The sequence below is a fragment of the Paramormyrops kingsleyae genome, chromosome 14 (assembly GCF_048594095.1).
Source record: "Paramormyrops kingsleyae isolate MSU_618 chromosome 14, PKINGS_0.4, whole genome shotgun sequence".
Taxonomy (NCBI): Eukaryota; Metazoa; Chordata; class Actinopteri; order Osteoglossiformes; family Mormyridae; genus Paramormyrops; species Paramormyrops kingsleyae.
In genome coordinates this window covers 2,431,451-2,454,114 of record NC_132810.1, presented here as the reverse complement: position 1 = coordinate 2,454,114, position 22,664 = coordinate 2,431,451, and the positions used below count along the sequence as shown (strand labels likewise).

The following is a 22,664-nucleotide window of genomic DNA, read 5'->3' as shown; positions in this document are numbered from 1 at the left end:
TGCAAAGTGACACACGGAGAGCTATAAAATGCCAGCTGAAGGATTATAGCTAAGCCCGGGCTCAAGCCCCGCCGCCCGGCCATCTTAAGGTGCCCTCCTTTCCTCAACCAAAACACCGTGCTGAGACACAGACCATCATGGTCCAAGGTTGCTTCAGCAGTGTAATCCTACCGTCTGCTTCGCTGAGACAACCCAGGCCTCTCTTTAAACAAGTCTATCAATTCACACCAGTGAAACAGCTAAAAACAGAGGCAATCTTCCACAGATAGGCCAATTCAAGCCAGCTCTGCACTGATATCGCTCTTTTGACATAGTGCAGGGACAAAAGTCACGCAAGAGCATCCTGAAGGTCGTACAATATTGGGGGGGAAAAAAGTCATTTTTGGGCAGGATGATCGATGTACATTCCAATGATTATTTTCAGACATTCAAAATTCTTTTACAAGAGCAGCATTTCATTAATTTTATGCATATACTCAGTTTTGGTAATTCAGCATCAGTCAAACCCATATCTACCCTCTGCTAAAGGTAAACTCCATATAGACAGGGGAAGGGTGGGGGTGAGGGAGGTGGGTGAGGACGATTCCAAAGGACCCATGAGTGACAGGGGACATTACTGGATTAGTCTGGGTTGGACCGTGTACGATCCTACTTTCAAGGGTTCCAGACTGTGGCACCCCTGAATAGACCCGACAGTTATACGACTGCAGGCCTTTGCTCAGACCTCACACGCTGCTCCGAAATCTCCTGACCTCAGAGGTGCACAATGCCCCTCATGGGAGGACGGAGAATCCTCCCTGTGATCTTGTGACCTTGCAATCTTGCAGCTGGACCACAGTGTTCAAACAGCATCCCTCCAGCTGCAGACTGATAACCCCCCCAGACCCCCAGGTTCATGACAGCCCTGCTGCATTCCGCTCCACCCCACACACATTCAGTATCTATATCTTTGGGTGTAACCCTAATCCCAGCAATGACATCCCTAACCCCTACCCTGCCCTAACCTTAACCACAAGTAACCAAACAAAATACAAGACTTTCTGCATCTTTACTTCTTTGATTGCAGTCACAGATTTTTTATAAAACTGAATTTCCCCTTGTGGGAACCAGAAAAGGGTCCCAACAAGGTCAAAAGACCAGGTTTTTATAACGTGGGGACATTTGGTTCCCTCAACATATATATGCCAGCACACGCACGCACGCACACGCACACACACACGCACACGCGCACACACACGCACACACACACGCACGCACGCGCACACTATCTGAAGGCTCCTCAAGAAAAACAGCCCAGGCATCTCAGGTATGGCAAGGGCCCCGTTTTGTGTGACCTCGGGACATTAATATAGTGGATTGGGACACAAGAAGTTCTGGGAAGACGTGAGCCCATCTTAACCATCAGCAGCTGTGGCCCCTCCTGCACCTCCAGGGGTTTCTGGTGTCTGTATACAAACTGTTCGGTTATCAAGCCCAAAGTGCAGCTCTTGCAGGGACCTTGAGGGAGCAGCCGGACAGCGGCTTTAATCCCGTCATTAGTCTTGGATTTAGCTGAGGATTAAAGCCGCAATTCCACCGTCTGCCGACGTGAAAGGGGTGTGAGAAAGCAACGCTTCTCGGGCTCGAGGTTATAATCTGGCTGGATGGACAACAGAGCAGATGCATGGCAGGTGTCACGAGATCCTCACCAAGATTTTTTCTAAAAACTTTTTGGGGTGAAATTTTTATTTTAATATTGTGCAAAAAAAACACCATATGACTTAAAACAAGTATATGCAAGGTTGAGCTGATATTACTGAAGAAATCAGCGATTTCCATACGAGCCAAAAATGAGAATCTGCAGGCACTGAATAGGATTAAGTAATTAAGTCATTACTTCATAGTATATTTTTTAACGATACTTTTTTTTTTTTGTCTAATTCACACATTATGTAAACTGTAGGCTAAAATTGCCCTTTGTGGGGAAAGGGTTAATACCGAATGCCCACCCAATACAGAAACATTTATAATTCTGGAAAAAATAGAGACACCACAGCAACATTTTTAGTTTCACTTTTTACTTAATTTATGAGTATGTGCCTGTGCAAAATATACATGTTTTTGCAAACTGCAGCCTGGCTCTTCCTGCTTCTCACTGATGAAGGGCTCCGTCTTTGCTTTATGGGACTTTAAGGGCTTCTAGCAGTCCTAACTGTCCTAGCGATGCACTTCACACCACTTAATGTTTCCCATTCCTTTTGAAGGTCACTTGGGGTCATCCTCTGATTTATGAGGCACTGCTGGGTAAATTGAGAATAAGTCATCTCTTGCATTAGAAAGTTGCTTCTGCCCTTTACCTGGCTGGTTTTAGTCATTGCCAGTGTCTCATGCTTCACCTTGCGGTTGTGTGCTGCTGTCTTGGAAACTTTGAGCCTGGAAGCAGCCTGCCTTGCAGTGTAGTCTTATGCCAGCAGAACCAGGATTAAACCAGGATTTAAGAATGCAGATTTTTTAACAATATAGAGTGGTTTCTTAATTTTTTCCAGAGCTGTATTAAACTGGGCACTAAGTGACTATGTTTCCTTTTGTAAGATGTGGGAACAAAGTGAGAAAACACAAACTCCATAATCCAAAGTCTACTAACTTTTATAAGAACTTCTTATAATTATGATCTAAAACATTAAAGTTTCCCCAACTTTAATGGAGAAGCATGAAATCCAATATAAGAAAAGCAAAGGATTTTCTCAGGATTTAAGGGTCTTCATTTGGAAAAAGATCTAGTGGTTTTAGCCGCTATGAGGAAATTAAGAGTTTTCATATACAGCGTTTACGTGGTTCACAAAACGCCTGTGCACTACACTACAAACACTTTTAGCGTATCTTTTGTCCATTGTGATAATACAACCATTAAACAGAAAAAAACACCAGATACACAGAAACACTGCCAATTTAAACTGATTGTCAACTTCTACTTTGGAAACAGGTTATTCAAGATGATAGGAAAATTGTTCAAAGTAGCGGTTTCTCAGAAACATCCGCGGCACTCGCAGGCCGATCTCTCTCACACGGAGTTTCTCGTACGCTTTCGTCCGTAGAGTTCACACTGCCCTCTTGTCTGTTGTTATGCTGGGGATCACTGTGCTGTGACTGCTCAGTGAATCACCATGACAACGGCTCTGTCAGCTAGCAGTCTTGAGGCTAAGAAAGGGGGGGGGGGGGGGGATGGGAAGACTTACCAAAAATAACTAATTTGTCTGTCCCTTTCCTCGTTTTCCGCACTTGTTCCTCTTGCCCACGTTGTCCGAGCACTCTGACCGCAGGGTCCCAGCAGGCTGGCACAGTTGAGCACCGATTGTCCACGTAAAAGCAGGAACGCACTTCTGTCAAGAGCTGGGATGGGAGAAACCAGGGCCACAAGAATGAAAGTCCAACTAGTCACTGGAGGCTCTGGTGGCATTCCGTCATGGGGCAATAATGGCAGCCTGATCACACTGGCGGACCACTTACAGACTGGGGCAGACACCAAAATAACAAAAAAAAAAAAAAAAGACTCAGCCAACATTTTTTTGCACTTCAGCCAAACTCAACTGAAAGCCACAAACAAAGAGCAATTTTAAAGGGAGGAGGCATTTACAACCTTTATAAAGTCCTGCAGTTTTGCTGTAGAATTCCAGAAAGCACTGCTGATTGTTATACTGAACATACTGACACACACCTGTGACGCCATGCCATTTAAAGACATACAATAGTTCTGTTTTACAAGTTCCCTTTTATGCTTTTTCCAGGGCAGCAAGATCAGATTTTATTCATGAAACTGAAAAAGATGAAAGCAAACAATGTTCATAAATCGTTAGGGGGGGGGGGGGGGGGGAGTAAAAAATGGAGCACAGGAAGAATGTAACACGCGACTTCAGAGCCCTTTCAGCTGTACAGAGGGTGTTGACAGAGGCCGTTTGGGAACGCAAGCTGGTATTCCGCTGTGGGGGCCCAAACAAAAAAGACATTAGGGCCGCTTCACGTATCCCCCCCACCCCCTCGACCCCCAGCCTCTTCTGTTGCCACGGCTGCTTCCTCGCTGGGGTTGGGCAGCAATAGCAGGAATGCGACGTGCCCCGGGAGGGTGGCAGCCCGGCACAAGAGCATTACTGTGCGCAGCAGCGCATGCCTGCATCTGCCATGCATCCACATGGGAAAGACGGCAGGTCAGAGGGGCTATGAAAGGAGGTGAAGAGTGGACCTCAGAGGGGAAAACTGCGGGAGATGAGAAGAGAGCGCAGGTGTGTTAACGCTGCACATGAGCGTTTCCACAGTCAGTAAGAACACTGACTCAACAAGCTTACACATATACAAGGAGTGATTTAGTCCTGCTTTTATCTTTGATTTGTTTCGCAGATGCTTTCATCCCAAGTGAGAAGGCAAGGCTAGCCAGTACCTGGAGCTATTGGGGGGGTTGTGTGTCTTGCTCAAGGGGCTGATAATGACATCATGCTACTGAGCCTGGGATTTGAACTGGTGACATTCTAAGCATAGGCACGGTGTCCTAACTTGGTGAGCTGCACACCGCCCCCTTTCACTGAAACGTTCCATTAATATGTTATCCTGTGAATCTTCAGTACACTAAACTTAAGCCATAAGCCAGCCTGTTACATTCCTGTTTAGGCATCCAAGAACTGTGAGAAACCGACTGCGTGTTACAGCTGATATTTGATAATGACCAGCTCCTTGGGCCCCATTATCGAAATGCCCGGGACTTGATCAGCTACCACAGTGAGTAAAGAGAAATACTTTCATTATCAGCCTTTGGAATGTCAATGACGTTTGGAAAAGAGTTTCAAGCCATTTCAACACGCAACACAGAGAACACATTAAGCAACGCTGGTGTGAGCTCATAGGAGGAAAGGAAACGCCCTGAACTTGCCACCCAAAACAACCCACCTTTGAGTTTTGGCTAAGGGACGGCAGTGTATGATAAGCTGTTCTTTCCCCACCACAAACGCAACACTTCACAGACCCCAACTCAAATTTTAGGAATTTATTTAGAGACATACATCAATGACTGAGCTCATGTTTGGTGTTGAATCGGTTATCAAGATGCGATTCAAATCGCATCAGCCTGTGATGTCACAGGCTTCCAGGCTGCAGGCTTTCGCGCTTCTGGTAGATGCAAAGTAGCCAGGCATGTGAATTGCCAGAAACGCAGGAAAGCAGGGGAAGATTCATTATTATTCACAACCGAAACAGCAGCTGATGACTACGACGCTTTTGGGAAACTTTTTTTGCGTTTTGTTGTGCAGAATGGTTAAGATAATCTTTGTGCTAAGCTGGCAACAGCAGAGTTAAAGACACAACTACTGAGATAATGGAGATGATTGCATTGAACCATCACCCATTTTCCATAGGGGAGGATTAGAGATTTCGTTGACACAAGAAGTCTCAAAGTTACAGCCCATGACATGTTTATGATTCATTATTTAATCTGGCTTGCAGATTGATCTTTCATTTTCCACAGAATAAAATGTAATGTAATGTCATTCCGCTAATCTGCGCCAGCAAGCTTGGCAAGTTTCACTGCTGGCAAACGGCTCAGAGGTAAACCAGATATCAGTTTTGGGGATATTACACAAAATCTCTCTGTTATCGTTATCGGTCAAACTTTCCACATAGGTGCACCACTAGTCAGTCTAAATGAAAGTAACCAATCAGGTAGTGCTTCCTTCATGCGTTGTTTTCTTTCTGTGCTATTTAGTGGTTGGTCTTTTCGAAAAATTTACACTGGTTGTTAACAATAACAATAAATATTTAAGCACAGATTTGGCTATCTTTGTACTCCATAAATAATATGCAAGTTACTGTGGTTAGACTTGTGAACTTTTTGAAGCGAAGCTAAAAAAACCCCACTGAATTTAGGTTCACACACAGACAGTCCACACCCTACTGGGAGTTGAGAGGGAGCAAAAACGTGGACTGTGGCTCCCTGAGGACTGGATTGGGAAACACTGCAATATTTTTTTTTACTCAGGACAGGGTCACAGTGAGCCTGTAGCCCAGTATTTCCCAACCCAGTCCTCAGGGAACCCCTCAGGGTCCACATTTTTGCTCCCTCCCAACCAATCAGGAGCACAGAATATCTGGTACAGGTGCACAGGGAGCGGAGAGGAAGCAAAAACATGGACTGACCAGGGTTCCCCGAGGCCTGGATTGGAAAACATTGCTGTAGCCCATTCCAAGCAACAATGGACTAGGTATGGTCACCCTGCTTGGGATGCCTGTCAATCAGAGCGCATACACACACAACCACACACACACACACACACACACACACACAAAGACTAGGGGCAAATTAGTGACACCAATTCACCTACAGTAACTGTTTTTGGACGTCAGAAGGAGACCAGGGGCCTGTAACCCGCGGGGCGATTATAACTAACAACATCTAACGTCGGTATCGCTACCAAGCGTCGGAAAAGGACAGTTGCTCCTGAGCTTTGCTCGGTCGCCAGTCGGGGCCGGGAGGACATTTTCCACTTTTTTCCCGCTCCGGCAGTAGCCTGCTGTGAGGGGGTTTTTGTGGTTTTTCGACCTCCCAAGAGCAACTTCGATTTCGCCTTGTTTTTAGTTCATACTTGGTTCAGGCAGAAGTTCTTCTGGTAAGTAGTAGTAAGTTTATCAGGTTTAAAATTTTTAATAAAATAATAATTAAGTTCCGTTTTAACACAAGTAATAACTTATTTTAGTGTACTCCGCACGTTACTGCATTTATTGTTACGCAAATTAATCTTTATAGTTAAATACACTATATAAATTTACTGGGCTGGGAGTACGGGGTCATAGTGAGTTAGTTAATTATGGGGCCAGCTCAGTGTTGCGTTTGCAAGATGTTTGCCCTTCTGGACGTTAGTGTCCAGTCGGACTTCATCTGCGAGCGATGTAAGCTAGTGGACTCACTCATGGTCAAGGTTCGCGACCTTGAGGAGCAACTGGCTCGCATCCAATGCAACAGTGAGTTAGATGAGCTAGTTGATACGCCGTTTAGGGAGACGGTGTGTACGCCACTAACGGGGGGGAGGGAGAATGAAGAGCAGAGAGGTCGAGAGAGCTGGGTGACCGTAGGTCGTAGACGCAGGAAAAGGCGTACACACGTTACAGAGGCGGCATCACCTGAGGTGTCTGTGTCTAACAGGTTTCAGGTGCTTCCAGCTTTAGAGCCGGAAGGGACTGGGGAAGCAGGTGGGCCCTTGGGCACTGAGGAGCCCCCTCCCCCCAGAAAGAGGGAGGTTGTGGTAGTGGGGGATTCAATTATTAGGGGAGTAGACAGTTATGTGTGCACGCGTGATAGAGGGTCCCGTACGGTGTCTTGCCTGCCTGGTGCCCAGGTAGGAGACCTTCCAGATCGTGTGGACAAGCTTTTGGCCCCAGCTGGGGTGGATCCAGTTGTCGTGGTGCATGTTGGCACCAACGACATAGGCAAGGGTAGAAGGGCTGTTCTGCAGGATAAATTTATAGAAGTCGCCAATAAGCTTAGAAGCAGAACGTCCATGGTGGTATTTTCCGAAATACTCCCCGTGCCACGCGCAAGTGAGGCTAAGTTAGCTGAGATAAGGAGATTAAATGCGTGGCTAAAAGGATGGTGTAGGAAAGAGGGGTTTAGGTTTATGGGGCACTGGAGGACCTTCTGGAACAGGTGGGACCTGTTCAAGCCGGATGGGTTGCATCTGAACCGGAGGGGAACCAGTGTACTGGGAAGGCGTATTTGTAGAGTAGTTGAGGAATGTTTAAACTAGGGACTGGGGGGGCAGGGAGGTTAGTTAAGTATGTAACTGGGGGGAAACGGAAAGCCCAAAAAAATCATATTATAAGTAGGCACTGTAATAAGCCTACCCTTTGTTGTCTGTATTTAAACGCCAGGAGTATTAGGAATAAAATTCATGATTTAGAGGCTCTTATCTCATTGGACTCTTATGATATTATAGCAATAACTGAAACGTGGTTGAGTGATAAGGATGGACAAGAATATAATATGGATGGTTACACATTGTTCCGTAAAGACCGTATAGGTAAGAAGGGAGGTGGTGTTGCAGTATATGTAAAGGAAATCTTGCAGGCAAGGGAGCTTACTGATATAAGTAAAAGTACGGAAGCTATATGGGTAAAATTAGATGCTACAAACTCAAATAGCCTAATTGTCGGTGTTTGTTACAGAGCACCCAATGTAGCTGCTGAGGAAAGCAGATTGTTATACAGTGATATTAGGATTATGAGCAATAAAAATGATGTGGTAGTTATGGGTGATTTTAATCTACCGGGGATACAGTGGGACATTGTTGCTGGCTCTTCTGAAAATGAACTTGAGATGGTGGAATTAGTACAGGATTGTTTTTTTACTCAGTTTGTTAACACCCCTACCAGGGGAGATGCCATTCTTGATCTTGTTTTGTCTAATAACCAGGACAGGATTGGTAAATTAGATGTTTTAGAACCACTTGACAGTAGCGATCATAACATGGTTAAATTTGAGGTTAAGTTTAGTGCCCGAAGAGCAAAGTCCAAATCAAAAATATATAATGTTAGGAAGGCTAACTTCAATTGTATGAGATTAAAACTAGAAACCGTGAACTGGATGGAGTTAAATAACAAAACTGTTGAAGAGGCATGGGAATTTTTTAAAAGCACATTATTGCAAGTACAAGAGGACTTCATACCTGTTTCTAGCAAGAATAAATCTAGGAAATTGCAACCTAGGTGGTTTAATAGGGACATAAAGTATAAAGTAAGGAGGAAAAGGGCTTTGTTCCAGAGATGGAAAATAACTGATGATGACATAATAAAGCAAGAGTATCTAAATCTACAGGCTGAATTAAAAAATGACATTAGACGAGCTAAAAGGAATGTCGAAAGGAAGATCGCATTGGAGGCTAAGGATGACGTTAAAAGTTTCTTCCAGTATTTTAACTCTAAAAGAGCTCTAAAAGCTGAAATTACTAATCTGCAGGATAGTAAGGGTCTTATAATTGAAAACGACATTGACATAGTAAATGAGTTCAATGATAGTTTTGCACGGGTATTCACTGTCGAGGACACTAGTAACTTACCAGTTCTTATTACTAATTCAACATCGTCTATAACTAATATATATATAACTGAAGCTGATGTTTTGCAAAGCCTAGCTAAGCTCAAAATAAATAAATCACAGGGCCCTGATGGCATCTTACCTATAGTGTTAAAAGAGATGAGGGATATTATTTGCCGACCCTTAACATTACTGTTTCAAAAATCCTTATCTGAAGGTGTGGTACCTTCTGATTGGAAGCATGCCAACATAACGCCCATTTTCAAAAAAGGGGATAGAAGTAATTTGTCAAACTATAGGCCAATCAGTCTAACTTGTATAACTGGTAAAGTTATGGAGGCTATAATCAAAGAGAAAATGGTAGATTACCTGGACTCAAATAACATTTTGAGGGATAGCCAGCATGGATTTAGGAGAGGTAGATCCTGTTTAACAAATCTGTTGGAGTTTTTTGAGGAAGCTACTCAGGAAGTTGATGATAAGAAGGCCTATGATGTCATCTATTTAGATTTCCAAAAGGCTTTTGATGTTGTTCCCCACAAGAGGCTCTCACTTAAACTCAAAGCGACAGGTATTTTAGGAACTGTAGCGACTTGGATTGATAACTGGTTAACGGATAGGAAGCAGCGAGTAGTTATAAGAGGCTCGATGTCACAGTGGGCCTGCGTTCATAGTGGGGTACCGCAGGGTTCAATTTTAGGACCACTTTTGTTCCTAATTTACATAAATGATATAGACACCAATATATACAGTAAACTGGTGAAATTTGCAGATGACACCAAGGTGGGTGGTGTAGCAGATACTGAACTAGCGGCTCAGCAGCTACAGCGGGATCTTAATTTAATTAGTGACTGGGCTGACACCTGGCAGATGAAATTTAACATAGACAAATGTAAGGTACTCCATGTAGGGAGCAGAAATATAAAGTACAGGTATTTTATGGGACCTACTGAAATAAAGGTAGCTGATTATGAGAAAGACCTTGGTGTGTATGTTGATGCTTCCATGTCTCATTCTCGCCAGTGTGGGGAAGCAATAAAAAAGGCCAATAGGATGTTGGGGTACATCTCCAGGTGTGTGGAGTTTAAGTCAAGGGAGGTAATGCTAAGATTATACAATTCCTTGGTGAGACCTCACCTAGAATATTGTGTACAGGTTTGGTCACCATATCTTAAAAAGGACATAGCGGCCTTAGAAAAGGTGCAGCGTAGGGCCACAAGAATGATTCCTGGTCTTAGAGGAATGTCATACGAGGAAAGGTTATTTGAGCTAAATCTGTTCAGCCTCAAGCAAAGGAGACTGAGGGGGGACATGATCCAGGTCTATAAGATTCTAACAGGTTTGGATGCTGTTCAACCGAATAGTTACTTCAGCATTAGTTCAAATACAAGAACTCGTGGCCATAGGTGGAAATTAGCGGGAGAACATTTCAAACTGGATTTAAGGAAGCACTTCTTTACACAGCGTGTAGTCAGAGTATGGAATAGTCTTCCTGATAACGTAGTGCAAGCTGAATCCTTGGGTTCCTTTAAATCAGAGCTAGATAAGATTTTAACAACTCTGAGCTATTAGTTAAGTTCTCCCCAAGCGAGCTCGATGGGCCGAATGGCCTCCTCTCGTTTGTATAGTTCTTATGTTCTTATGTTCTTATGTTCTTATGTATCATAAAGCTGGATTTTTTTGTTTAGTCAGGTAACATTTCAGATTTAAGGTAGTCTGGGCTAAATGTAAGTCAACGAAGATAGTCAGTTAAAACTGGGGCACCTTAAATCCAACAAGCTATCCTGCTAAGCGAGAAATCGGGTCACGTGATACAGGCCCCAGGAGAAGGGACGAAGATGCAAACCCCACACACACAAAGACCTAGGAACTGAATCCACAACCATCGGTGTATGAGGCTATACCATGACCAAACAGGACACCATGCTGCACAAGTAACTAGCAGAAATGTATGAATGCATACCCCACGTCTGGTGTTAGAAGAGAGTGCTGAAGCTGGGCTTCTCTTCTAGTCAGTGGTAAAGGCTGATCTGCATGGGCCTTTCCACGACATTCACTATGCAAATTCTGTTTAAAACAGGAAGAAAGGGCCTTACTTCTCAAAGAGCAACAGGTGCATTCCTCCTTCTGTGTAATGTCTGATCACAGCCACTGAAGTATACCAAAACAGCAGCAAAGTCCAGGCTGAGGGGTTTTTTGTGTCAAGTTTATAAGCCTGTTACCATGCTCATTCACAGGTAATAAGCCAATACACACAAATTGTGCAATGCTGATACATAATCATGGTGGGACCAGTCTGGCTGTCCTTAGGCGTATGAAAACACACCCCTACAGGACAAACCTGTAATATAGACAAGAGTCAACTTGCTAATCAGGATTATGCCTGTGCACCCAAACAGTACAACATAAGCACCCCCCTGCAAAGTTGACAATGGACTGACCCATGCACTGACAGCACTCAAAAACACCACTTTTACATAATTCACATAGTAGTATCTTCTAATATCTTACTCAGTACAAGTCCATTAAAATCTCTGCATTTTGACCATATTTACGCGCATTTTTATTCTTACCAAAACCTAAGCATCAATACTTTAAAATGCCCATTTTTAATTCTTTAAAAAACGAAATCTTTCTTAAATCTACATGGCGAATGCCTATCTATACCTATGACAGATCGGGCATCGGCCGTACGTGAGCGATCCACGTCCGATACTTATTCGGCTTTCTGCAGTCCGTAAAAAGATCCCATTTCTTCTTAAATCGATTTGTGCAAACAACCGCAGGACAGCTCTTTGCCACTATGAACAGCATCCACGCCGAGCGCCGGCGCCGCCGCGCAGTCTGGGCGCGAGCGCGGTGACTTAGGCTTGCTGTGACCATTTTATTTTATATAGCGTATTTTCACATTACATGTGCATACCCTTTGCAGAAGGAGGAGAATATCAGATATGTGGGTGACGATTTTATGCTTGAAACAACAACTATTAGTACAGCGATCTTTGTGAATAAATAAATAAGTTTTGAGAGGTGGAAGTATACTGCGGAGTGGAAAATCCCACTGAACAAAGCGCACGCAATTACACGCGAGTAATATGAAAAAGCAAATGGATGATTTGGGAGCTACACTTTGTGATATACAAGTGTACGTGTCTGGCTGCATTTTCGCTATTCTCAATCCAGAAGGAGGATCTCTCCCGCAGCCGTGTGTGTGCTGACAATGGAAAAGTAACAAGTGTTTTGCATGTAAGGGCGGCGACACCAGCAATCTGTCGAAACATCTAGCGAAAGTCCATCACATGCATATGGAGGAATGCCCAGGTTTCGGCTGCCTAGCTCGTAGTTTATCTGTCGTTGCCCCAGGTATGTAATGTTTACTAGCGCGCAGGAGCCCACACACGGTGTTAAATTATACGAATACGGATTAATGATTAAAAGTTACCATTAGCTGACTATTTGTTAATAATAATCCAGTATATACATGTGTGTGTATATGTTACATTGTCTCAAAGTTAGGAAAACAGTATTTTCGTCAAGTATTTAATCCTGGTGATTCTGTAAATTTAACAGAATAATCCATCTCCTCCCAGATTTACAGCTCATTAAATCAAACACTGATATCGGATCAGTACTTGGGATCAACCTATACCCAAAACCTAGGTACTGGTATCGGAACTGAAAACGGTGGATCGGTGCATATCTAGAGTCAAGTCTGAAACCACCAAATTCACCTAATTCTGGATTGATGTAACCAATACAAAGAGCCAGAATGTGGGTCATTTGAAGGTAGGAACCACACGATGCACCGCCTATTTATGGATGGCCACTTCTTATATTGCACTCTCTTTTGTCTTACATTGTCTTGTCTTTTGCTGCACTTGTGTTTTGTCCTGTATTGTGCCATTGTTTGATCTATTGTCCACCCATTCACATGCCCCTGAACATGTTGGATTGGACGTCTCAGTCAGACGGCTTTCCCTTCCCCTAAACTGAGTGTTAGACCTGTTAAACTGAATTTAAATGTGCCTGTGTATTTACGCCAGTACATTTAACTACCATGTATACTGTCTGTATATTGCACTGTCCTAACTGCGTGAGCATGTCATTTACACTGTGTGTACACTGTGGACCATGAGCTTCGTGATTCATCTTTCTGTATCATGGTACTTTGTCAGATGACGTGATAAAAACTTTGAAACTTAATACACGTCGCTGAGGATTGTGACCGATCTGGACCAATGTTCTGCGGCTGTACCTTGCCCAAAATGGACAGCACTCTGAACACATTCTACAGAATGGTCTTGGGTTTATGGATGGCATTGCATTCAGCACAGTTGCTTAATGTCTGTGCTCATGGGAGTTTTACAGAGAAATGTTCTAAAGGGCAGAATGAAAAATGATTGGCTCTCTCTCTGAATCAATGAGGTTGTAGAGGAGGTGGCTTTAAGCAACTAAAGGAGGTGGGACTAAGACATCTGACTGGTTGGTCCAGCCTCCTCTACAATCTGATGGGGTATCACTCAGTAAGTAAAGGTAAGTAAAACTCCCACGAGCAATGTCCACACTGTAACAGTTCAACCTTCACAACCAATAAAGATATCAAAAATCTGACCTCACTACGTAGCGTCTTGAAATTTAAAAAATGTTAAGAGTGGTCACATAAGCCTACTACTGAGTTGAATTTAAGATGGTCACCTTCAACATAGTCCCCACAGGGGTGTGCACACATACCTCACCCAGCAGTCATTGGTCTAATTCAAAATGACATGGGTTAGGTTAGTCCAGCATTAAGGAATCTTAAAAATATGTGGGTGGTTCCAGACTTTTGACTGACTCCGTAGTATTTACAGAGCTCAATGAATTTATTATGAGCTCTTCTTGCTGATGAAATGCCCAGAATTTAAACTGGCTGTAATGACCATTCAGGCTTTAGTGACAGTGTCTGTCATTTATATTCATGTAGAATTTATCAGTGGGAGCAGCATCATGAAACAGGTTTAGGTATGTTTGCTGTATGGACATTATGTGGTCTAAGGCAGTTTGATATGACAAGTTATTCAAGTGTTACAATTTCACATAAGTTAATTATTGTGGTCATTTCCCATAGTCTCTGCTAATAAATACCACAGATGTCCATCTTAATATGACCTCAATGCTAGAAAAATAAAACAATACGATGTATCCCCATATCTTTATGGTTAAATTTCATATTTTAGTCTGTGGTGATTTCCCAGCTACTAAAACAAAACGTTTGATAACACAACAAAACACTGGGGAAAAAAAAGCCTTGCAGTGCTTTAAAATGCAGTAGTGAGGGAGGGGAATATGTCACCGTGGAAGAGAAACAGGTTGTGATTTTTTTATCACTTCCAATCAGCTCCGTAGTGCTGACTTAACATTCCAACACTGCAAACCGTCAGGCCGAAAATTCCACGTTTGCATGTAAGCGGAGATGCTCGTACCAGCAACGGCAGAGAGGGCAGCATGAAAGAGAGCAGGAGCGTGACATGGAAGGAAAGTGAAAGAAAGAAAAGGAAACAAAGAGAGGAAAAAAGAAAAAAAAGACAGAGGGAAAGAGTGAGGGGGAGAAAAGGAAGAGAGAACCATTATCAGTCTGGGAAAAACAAGCACAGATAAGGAACTAACAACACTGACCATGGGAGGCCATTGCACCAACACAGAAAGAAACAGAGGGAGAAGGGAAAAAAACTGGGTGGGGAGGGGGCAGAGTGCCAAGCCAGACAGTCTAGAATAGAATTTCTAAGATGAGCTTCTCTATTCTTTTTGCAGTCATCACTCCGATGTACTGAACTACACACCTTGACCCTGAGTGGCCAGCAGCCAGCAAAGTTAGGCAGTATCTTTGAAGGGGGACACAAACGTCCCCCAACTTCACCTGCCACTTTTGGAGTTAAATAGGAAAAAAGTCAGAAAAGCCACAAAGTCTTTAATCTTCAGAGCAAAATTCCTTTTCCCTCAAAGTAGGCTAAGTTCCTCTAAGCATCTTTGATGTCTTTTAGATGTTAGGCCTGTTAGATCTGAAGCAGAAGCTGTACTGTTACACCCATTTTGCACTGGCTGTACAGTCAGTGAACACAGTTCAACCAGGTGAAAAGTCAGACATGCAGCCTCCTTACCAGCGACCACTGCTGACCCCAAGTCAGATTTCACGACAATCAGGGCAATGCTGTCGCCTTATATCACAGCACAGCACAGACAGAAGTTGTGACATTAACCTTACAGCTTTCCAAGGCATCTACTCCTCAACTTAAGTACGCAGGGCAGCTGAGAAAATTAACAATTAACTCCCCCGATTCACTGAACTTCATGGAAGGTGATACTGTGTGAGTAAATGGGAGGGGGGGGGGAGTTAATTCACCAACATGTCGACTGCTTTTGATGCGAAGAAATAAAATCTAACGTTTGCACCTAAACCTTTGCAAGATTCTGCACAGCCCAGCTAGGAGAGCTGCATTTTCAGAGGAACGCATAATGACACGTAACCCCAATAGCAGGAGCAGGGGAGACCACAGACAACAGTTCAATTTTAATAATTTTCATTTGTATAAAATATTGAGATGTGTGTGAGAGAGAGACAGAGATAGAAGACATTTCTCCTCTTTTAAAGTTGAACTAGTTTGCTAAACAAAAGCGATATTTGGGGGAATTCAAGTTATGGTCACTAAGATTACTGTACCCCTTCAAACAACTGTCACCATTCAGAAATTGTCCCCGGACCCCCCTAGTAAGCTTTATTGGTGACAGTCTCCACATTATATGTACAAGTAAAGACAAATACATAAAAGGCCATTTCATGTACTAAACTCCCTTGTGTTCTTCTTTGTGTTCAGCTTCCACTCTAACCTCCATGTTTATCTTCGAGATAAATCCCATTTGCATTCAGGTGAACTGGTCAGCCGCTCTAGGTGTTAAACTTTGATAAGCTCTCAGCAGGACGTCAGTCCCAAGGACAAATGGATACCTCTGAAAAGTTCTCGGTTCCATACATTTACTTGATCTCTTCCACCCACCTTAAAGGAACAACAGCAACAACAACAAAGGTTTTTTTTTAAAAAAAATTCTATTTGCCAACAAGTCATAATGAATCCGGTCATTGTGGGGGGGAAAAAAACGGGCTCCTTTGCTACAGCAAATAAATTACTGGGGGAGGAAACTGGGAAGAGTTGATCAGCCTCTTGGTGGGACAGGTAAACAAACAAAACAAAGCAAAACAAAGAAATAGTTTACTCTCTAAATTTCATGAGCAAGGGTCTGCATCACAAAGCTGGATTTTAAGTTATCAGATTTATGGTCGTCTGGGCTAAATGCAAGTGAAGGAAGATAAAATCCATTTTAACTGGGGTACCTTAAATCCAACAATTTATTTAGCCAACAAACAATTCTCGCTTTGTGATACAGGCCTCGAATACAGCTACAAAACGAGGCCGGTTCTTCCACTCTCTACACACTCCAAGTAAACTTACATTACACCCTTAAAAATTAGTCAGAGGTATGCGGATGGGGTTGTCGCTTCACCATAACCCTTCCCTGAAACATCCATCCCCTTCTGTCTTTCACAATCATACTTATAAAGCCAGAAGTAAATCATCCTGCTCCATCCTGATAATTAACGCATGAATTCCACAGGGCTGAAACTTCTATGAATTGAATGATTAACTGCCAGGTCTCCACTTCTGTGAGAATCTCTTTACATATGGGGTCCGCACCCATTCCCGTCATAATGCATTACAAATGTGAAGCAGGAAGGTTGTTTTACTTTATTTCCCCCTTTGAGCCTATGCTTGTGTACGATGGCCCAATGTCTGTGACCTCTGCGTCTTGATGTGACCCAGAGTCTCTGGCTAGGATTAGCCCATCTGCATCACTGATGACCTGTTTGCAAACGATGACCTGAGCAAGTTAACGCGTAGCATTCATTATTAAATGTGAAAAAGGAAAAAAAAAACAAAAAACCTTTCACCAGCTTACCATTGTCATCGTTTTTGCAAAAGATGTTTTTGCCGATTATGAATTCACTATTTGGTTTTGAATATCCTTCGAAAAAGATACTCATTTTGTAAATTCCTAAAATTAAAATACTTAAAAATAATGCATAATGAATATATTTACCGATTGAAAACAAAAACTGAAATCATAGCTGTGGTACAATGATGTAACAGAAGATATTGGGAGTTTATTTATATATTAACAGTAATGATTAATATCTGCAGGAATACTTATTGCCTGCTTCTTACAGGTGAAGGCTAACAAAACAAAGACAGGAAACACTGAATCGGAATCAATGCTTCAACTGTTACATATGTAGCATTGCTTATATGTTATTTAAATCTCCTGCCTACAGCTACAACAGTTCATACCTCTGAAGAGAGATAAACTATATTCCCTTAATCATGGTTATACAGAAATCCAATGGATTTACTTACATATATTTGAATGTTAGATGATGTAGCAGAACCATGTGCATTTTAATTGAAATATGTATTGGCACATTCCCCTATTAACTGTAACAACAATAAAATTACAATTCAGCATCATCACATTAATGACAGGAAAAAAGTTGAAAGTGGGAAAAATAAATTCACATAGGAAAATGTTTATCCTGCAAAAATACAGATGCCACCTAGAACACTAGGAGCATGCCTGATTACACAGGCCTACATGTTAGGCTGTTGAACATGGCAGAGCATTTTGGCAATCTGCAGATTCAGAAGCCAGGCCATATTTCTGGTACTGTAGCAGAACTCTGTGTATTAACTGATTTTCTGTTTAACACCACAGCAAATGGTGCTTGGCATCAAAATGAACAAGACTGGCAAACAGACCATGATATTATATATGACAAAACACAAAAATCTGATCATTACAATAGCCAGAATTTGTTATTGTTTCAGTTTTTATACACAAGCTGAAGTTTTGACAGCTTGGAGCACAGTGGCTCTTCTCTGTGCAGCCCGCTGGCTCTGACAGCTACCCCTGTGCTCTCTGGTTCGACAGGACACAGTGCCCATCAGTGCAGACATGCCACAGGACTCTGTCCTCACCTCGCACTCTCTGCAGAGCTGCCGCCCCCCGCAGCGGCACAAGACAGTTAAACCAAGAACCAAGAATGAGAAGGCCTTTTGAAAGACGCCGTACACGTGTTAACAGCAGATAGCACAGGGGATTTCTGCAAATGAGGTAGGCAGGAAAAACTCCAAAATGCATTCCTGACAGGAGTGCTCATTGACACTGCGGAAAACAGGTAGTTCCCAGAGGCTGCCCTGCACAGTGACCATGCGAGTTTGACATGTGACATTAAACCAAGTGCCATTTAGGATTTAGAAACTTTTCACATAGCTTTTCATATATTTTTAAATTGACTCAGCCAGATCATCTGATTCACTCACAGCAATCAATTTAAAAGAATAAATAAATAAATAAATGTCTTCCTGGAAGCTTTCAGATCAGCGTTCATGTACCCTAATCCGACTAATAAGGCTATATAAAAGAAGATCCACACAGAATGCCCAAGACATGACCCAACTAAGCCAGAGTGTGCAGCAGCAGATACAAAGATAGCGACACAGACGCCAGTGTGTAACAGTTCTAACCTACACTATATTTTATAATTGCTTCATCTAACACAATACCCAAGTATTACAATTCGTACATCAGCATCCAAATTTAAAATGAATTTAAGAGTAAAATGTGCTTATTAGTGGCATGGTAGGGACAGAACATGTAAGCACCGCCAGAAGGCACACTAAGCCGGGATTCTTTCCAACCCTACGCTATATATATAACGTGGCAGGCTCAAACTTACGACAAGAACAAAGACACTTGAGGGATTAATCCATCAAGTGCGAGAAAAACCCAATGCATCACTGGCAAAGCCAGCCTTCTCAAATGATACCCTTACAACTACCTGTATCGAGCACCTACACGAATTAATACTATGTCAGTGTTATGGGAAAATATGTTCTGTGGAAATCCATCTTCTTCCCCACAGATAGGCCTATATGAAAGGGCGCCGATATGTGAGGCAAAGGGAGTCCGATTTGAGGTACAGGATGGGGGGCGTACGCACTGCTGCTCAGTCCGGGGACAGGTGGGGCATTCACGCAACCCTATTGTGACACAGAGGACAGATTCTCTCAAATATTACAACCCTGGTACACGAGAGCCATAAAACACGGAATTTTTAATATACACAGTAGCCCAACCCAAGGATTTCATTCTTTGTTTCTGAACAAAAGAGAGAATGCGGCGACTTATAAAAGCTGCTACGGGCAAGCAGCAAGTCAGCCGCGTTAAGTTCGGTGAAAACCGCCCGGCTACGCAGAAGTCTGGGTCAAACACTCCGATCGCAGCTTCACATTATAAAACATTGATAAATGCAAACTGTCTAAATAATGCATAAAAAAGTAATACCGGAACACCATTTCACACATAGTGACACTTTAACAGGACCGAAATGTGACAGCTTGAGAAACCTTAAGTTTGCTGTCAGACAGCCGGACGCGATCTGAAGACTTCAAGTCCCTATGCTGACATACGCATATAACATTATAAGAACATCTGAACATTAGCCAGCAGCAAACACGTACACACTACTATATTAAGGAAAATACACTTTAATAGTAGTAGTAATTAAGTGTACACCCTACCAAAAAAATCCATAATTATATATTACGCTTAACAAGCCGCAAATTAATGGACACCTAAGTTTATACTAATACTGCAGGCTTTGTAAAGTTAGTATGTGACCAACTAGCTGTTTGGTTAACTACTAACATTTGGCACATTACTACATGTGAAGCACCTCTGCTTTACTTTTTATTTTAAAAGAGTGTGTAGCTTAAAAATAACACGCCATTTATGCTATTTCCAGGGCGCCTTTCACACGGCTCTTTAAAACGAAGGGAATTCAGCAGAAACAGCAGCAGTTCCTCTGTTGTTATACCGGGAATATTTACTTTATCCTCTAACCGATTCACTCGCACAAGGCAGCAGAACCTTTGAGCAGCGTTTAGCGACCTTCCACTTCCATCGTTTTGACCGTAACCGGGCCGGTGCGGAGCCGCAGCGGGACCGGGAGCCCAGGGCCTGCCGACCGGCGGCGCGTCCAAGTTCCTCCGAGCGCAAAACCTGTTGCAACAATACAGCCGCCGAGAAGGACGGCAGCGACCGGGCAGCCACAAAGAGCGGGGGAAACTACTCACCGGCGCAAGATGCCGCTCCAAGTAAAAGCACGTCACGGGGAACACTTCTCCCCCAGCTGCCTTTTCCAGAGAAAATATAAAATAAACCTATATAAGTTGGTAACAGCACATTCCCACTTCTGCTCGAGCGCTCCGACTGGAGTAAAGAGGATAGTCCACAGTCCAGTTTTCTACAGGCCGACTCCATAGCGCCTCCCTACATCATGAGACACTACTGTTCATTGGGCAACTTTACAATACAGAGATTGATATACCTAATCTGGTTGTCCAATGAGAGCTCTCTTTACATCCGTGCATTTGAAGTGCCTTTGTCCTAAAGAGGGTATCGTGTATACGGTATATTGATATGTTAAGTGCAAGCTTCTAGCGTGTAACCTGACCAAACTGTCGGATTAACATTTTAATGATAATTCAGTTAACGAAACACACGACTATAATAAATTGACAAAAACATGAAATAAAAATGAAAAAGATTTCCAAATTATTATGAAAACCACCCTCTAGTCTAGTGTGAATTACAAGGATACATTCAAATATAATATAATTATTTATATAAGCATAGTTATAAGCACCTTATCCATTTGTTATAACTCCCTAAAATCCTTTGGAAGACCGCAATGATGAGAGTAGTGTAACAAGCTAAAAGTCTATTCTCTGTGAGAGAAGTGCATTTCTATATGATTTTTAAAGTTTACGTCAACGTCATCCAGCTTCCCCGCGAAGCAGTATAGATAATGGATGGATGGATGGATGTTAATGTCAAATTCTATGTAAATGCAAAATACTTGACAATAATAAGAATAATCCTCTAATAAGGAAACCTGAACATGGAAATGTTTATGACAATATTTTATTGGTGACCAGCTGATTTTGAAATGGACAAATAACATGCACAAAATTTATAGTCTTTGCAAATAAATTGCATAAATTATATAAATGATGTGGTCATTTTTGTTTTCTACATCTAAATATAAATGTCCCCTGAATCTCAGTGAAATTTAAAGTAAAAAAAAAAATAGAATTGCAGATAAACTTTCAACAGTTGTCTGAGTAAATTCAGATCATAAATACAGCATCTTTGCCACTGCCATGATATGCAGAAAGAAACTAAGACTGTTTGTTCAAGAAAAAAAAAAACTTTATTTCACGTTTATTTATATTCATTTAAAAAAGAAAACCAGCAAGGAATATTTTACATAATCATCAAGAATTGAATATAATTTAATCACTTTTAATATCATTACAGAAAATGTATAGTACAGTTGTTCAATATCTCCTCATTGCTTAGTAATTGTTCAGGAGTGCTGGTCACTTATGTCTGTACAATATCATTCTTTTTCATGTTTTCCCTGTACATTTTTTTTGTAGTTGGTTAAAAAGGCTGGCAGCATGTAAAGATGCCGTTTCTTCCTTCTAAAGTTAAATAAAAGGTCGCTTTCCAGTTGCCTTGCCCCTAAGAGGCGGGGACACACCAACTTCGGTGGCGGTACGGAAGCTTCCAGGTTTAGTCCGGCCTGTGTGTGGGTTCGAGCTGGTGACCTCACCCCCTGCCCACACTTTTGGCACTGTGCACATAAACACGACTCACAAGATAAACGACAAGCAAAGCGCTCTGTGAAGCAGTTATGAAGCATACTAATAAGGGGGATATAGCGAAGTCACCTAAGCAGAGCTACGAGGAGCGAGACAGGCTCTCCTCTGCCAGAGCACCATAGATTTGGCCTTTGTCATATCCTCCTTTTCATTTTTGACGGTGAGAAAATAAGCTTTTATCCTGGCAGTCTCTCATAGCTATCTTTTAAATGCTACAGCTATATAAGGTCTAGAACACACAAAGCAATTGCAATGAAAGAGAAAAAGTTGCCTAAATATGATGATAGTAATCATAATTATAATAATATATTACAGAATAAATCTCTTATCTTCTTATAATTTCTTACTTTAAAAGTTAATATATTTCCTTTGTTTGAAATACAATTAAGTTTTTAAATTCTTTTTTTTTCCTCCCATGGTTTCACTAATTTAATATTCACGTCGATTATATTTGATCAATTTCATCGAAACCAATAAAAACCAGCTGTGCCGTTGCATATTACAGAAGAATAATGATATGTGGACATGCACCGTAAAACTCTCCCTCCCCCGTGTCTCTCAGGGTGTGCCTCCACCTTCCCAGGGCACAATCATAGTCGGCCGATGACCATGACATCCACGACCTCGCCTTTGTGCAGCTCCACATATTGCTCTGTCTTGGGGGGTAACATCAGGAGCCCGTTGGCACTGCGCATGCTCATCAGCCGACTGCTCACCTGGTTTCCTATCGGGTGGGGGGGGGGGGGGTGATGGTGAGAGTCAGAAAGACACCATGTGGTTCCTAATTTTAGTCGTGCGTTGAG

At 42.4% G+C, this 22,664-nt stretch overlaps 2 protein-coding genes across 11 annotated transcripts in view; both read right to left on the bottom strand.

Moving 5' to 3' along the window:
* pals1a (protein associated with LIN7 1, MAGUK p55 family member a) overlaps positions 1 to 20,451 on the bottom strand; it is a 36,966-nt gene extending 16,515 nt beyond the window's left edge. Inside the window, exons 1-2 of one of the 2 annotated variants that reach the window (XM_023825277.2) lie at positions 20,269 to 20,451; positions 3,216 to 3,369 (exon numbers count right to left, since the gene is read on the bottom strand). The gene's annotated coding sequence lies outside the window, so the exon portion shown is untranslated. The remainder of the gene's footprint in view (positions 1 to 3,215; positions 3,370 to 20,268) is intronic. The other variant, XM_023825279.2, reaches the window with a different exon arrangement.
* Positions 20,452 to 21,100: 649 nt separating this feature from the next.
* The window catches only part of gphna (gephyrin a), a 69,785-nt gene continuing 68,221 nt past the window's right edge, over positions 21,101 to 22,664 (bottom strand). For all 9 annotated transcript variants that reach the window (XM_072699046.1, XM_023825283.2, XM_023825285.2 and 6 more), the window contains one exon: positions 21,101 to 22,585. In XM_072699046.1, the coding sequence (XP_072555147.1) occupies positions 22,452 to 22,585 (134 nt within the window). In that variant the 3' untranslated portion in view covers positions 21,101 to 22,451. The remainder of the gene's footprint in view (positions 22,586 to 22,664) is intronic.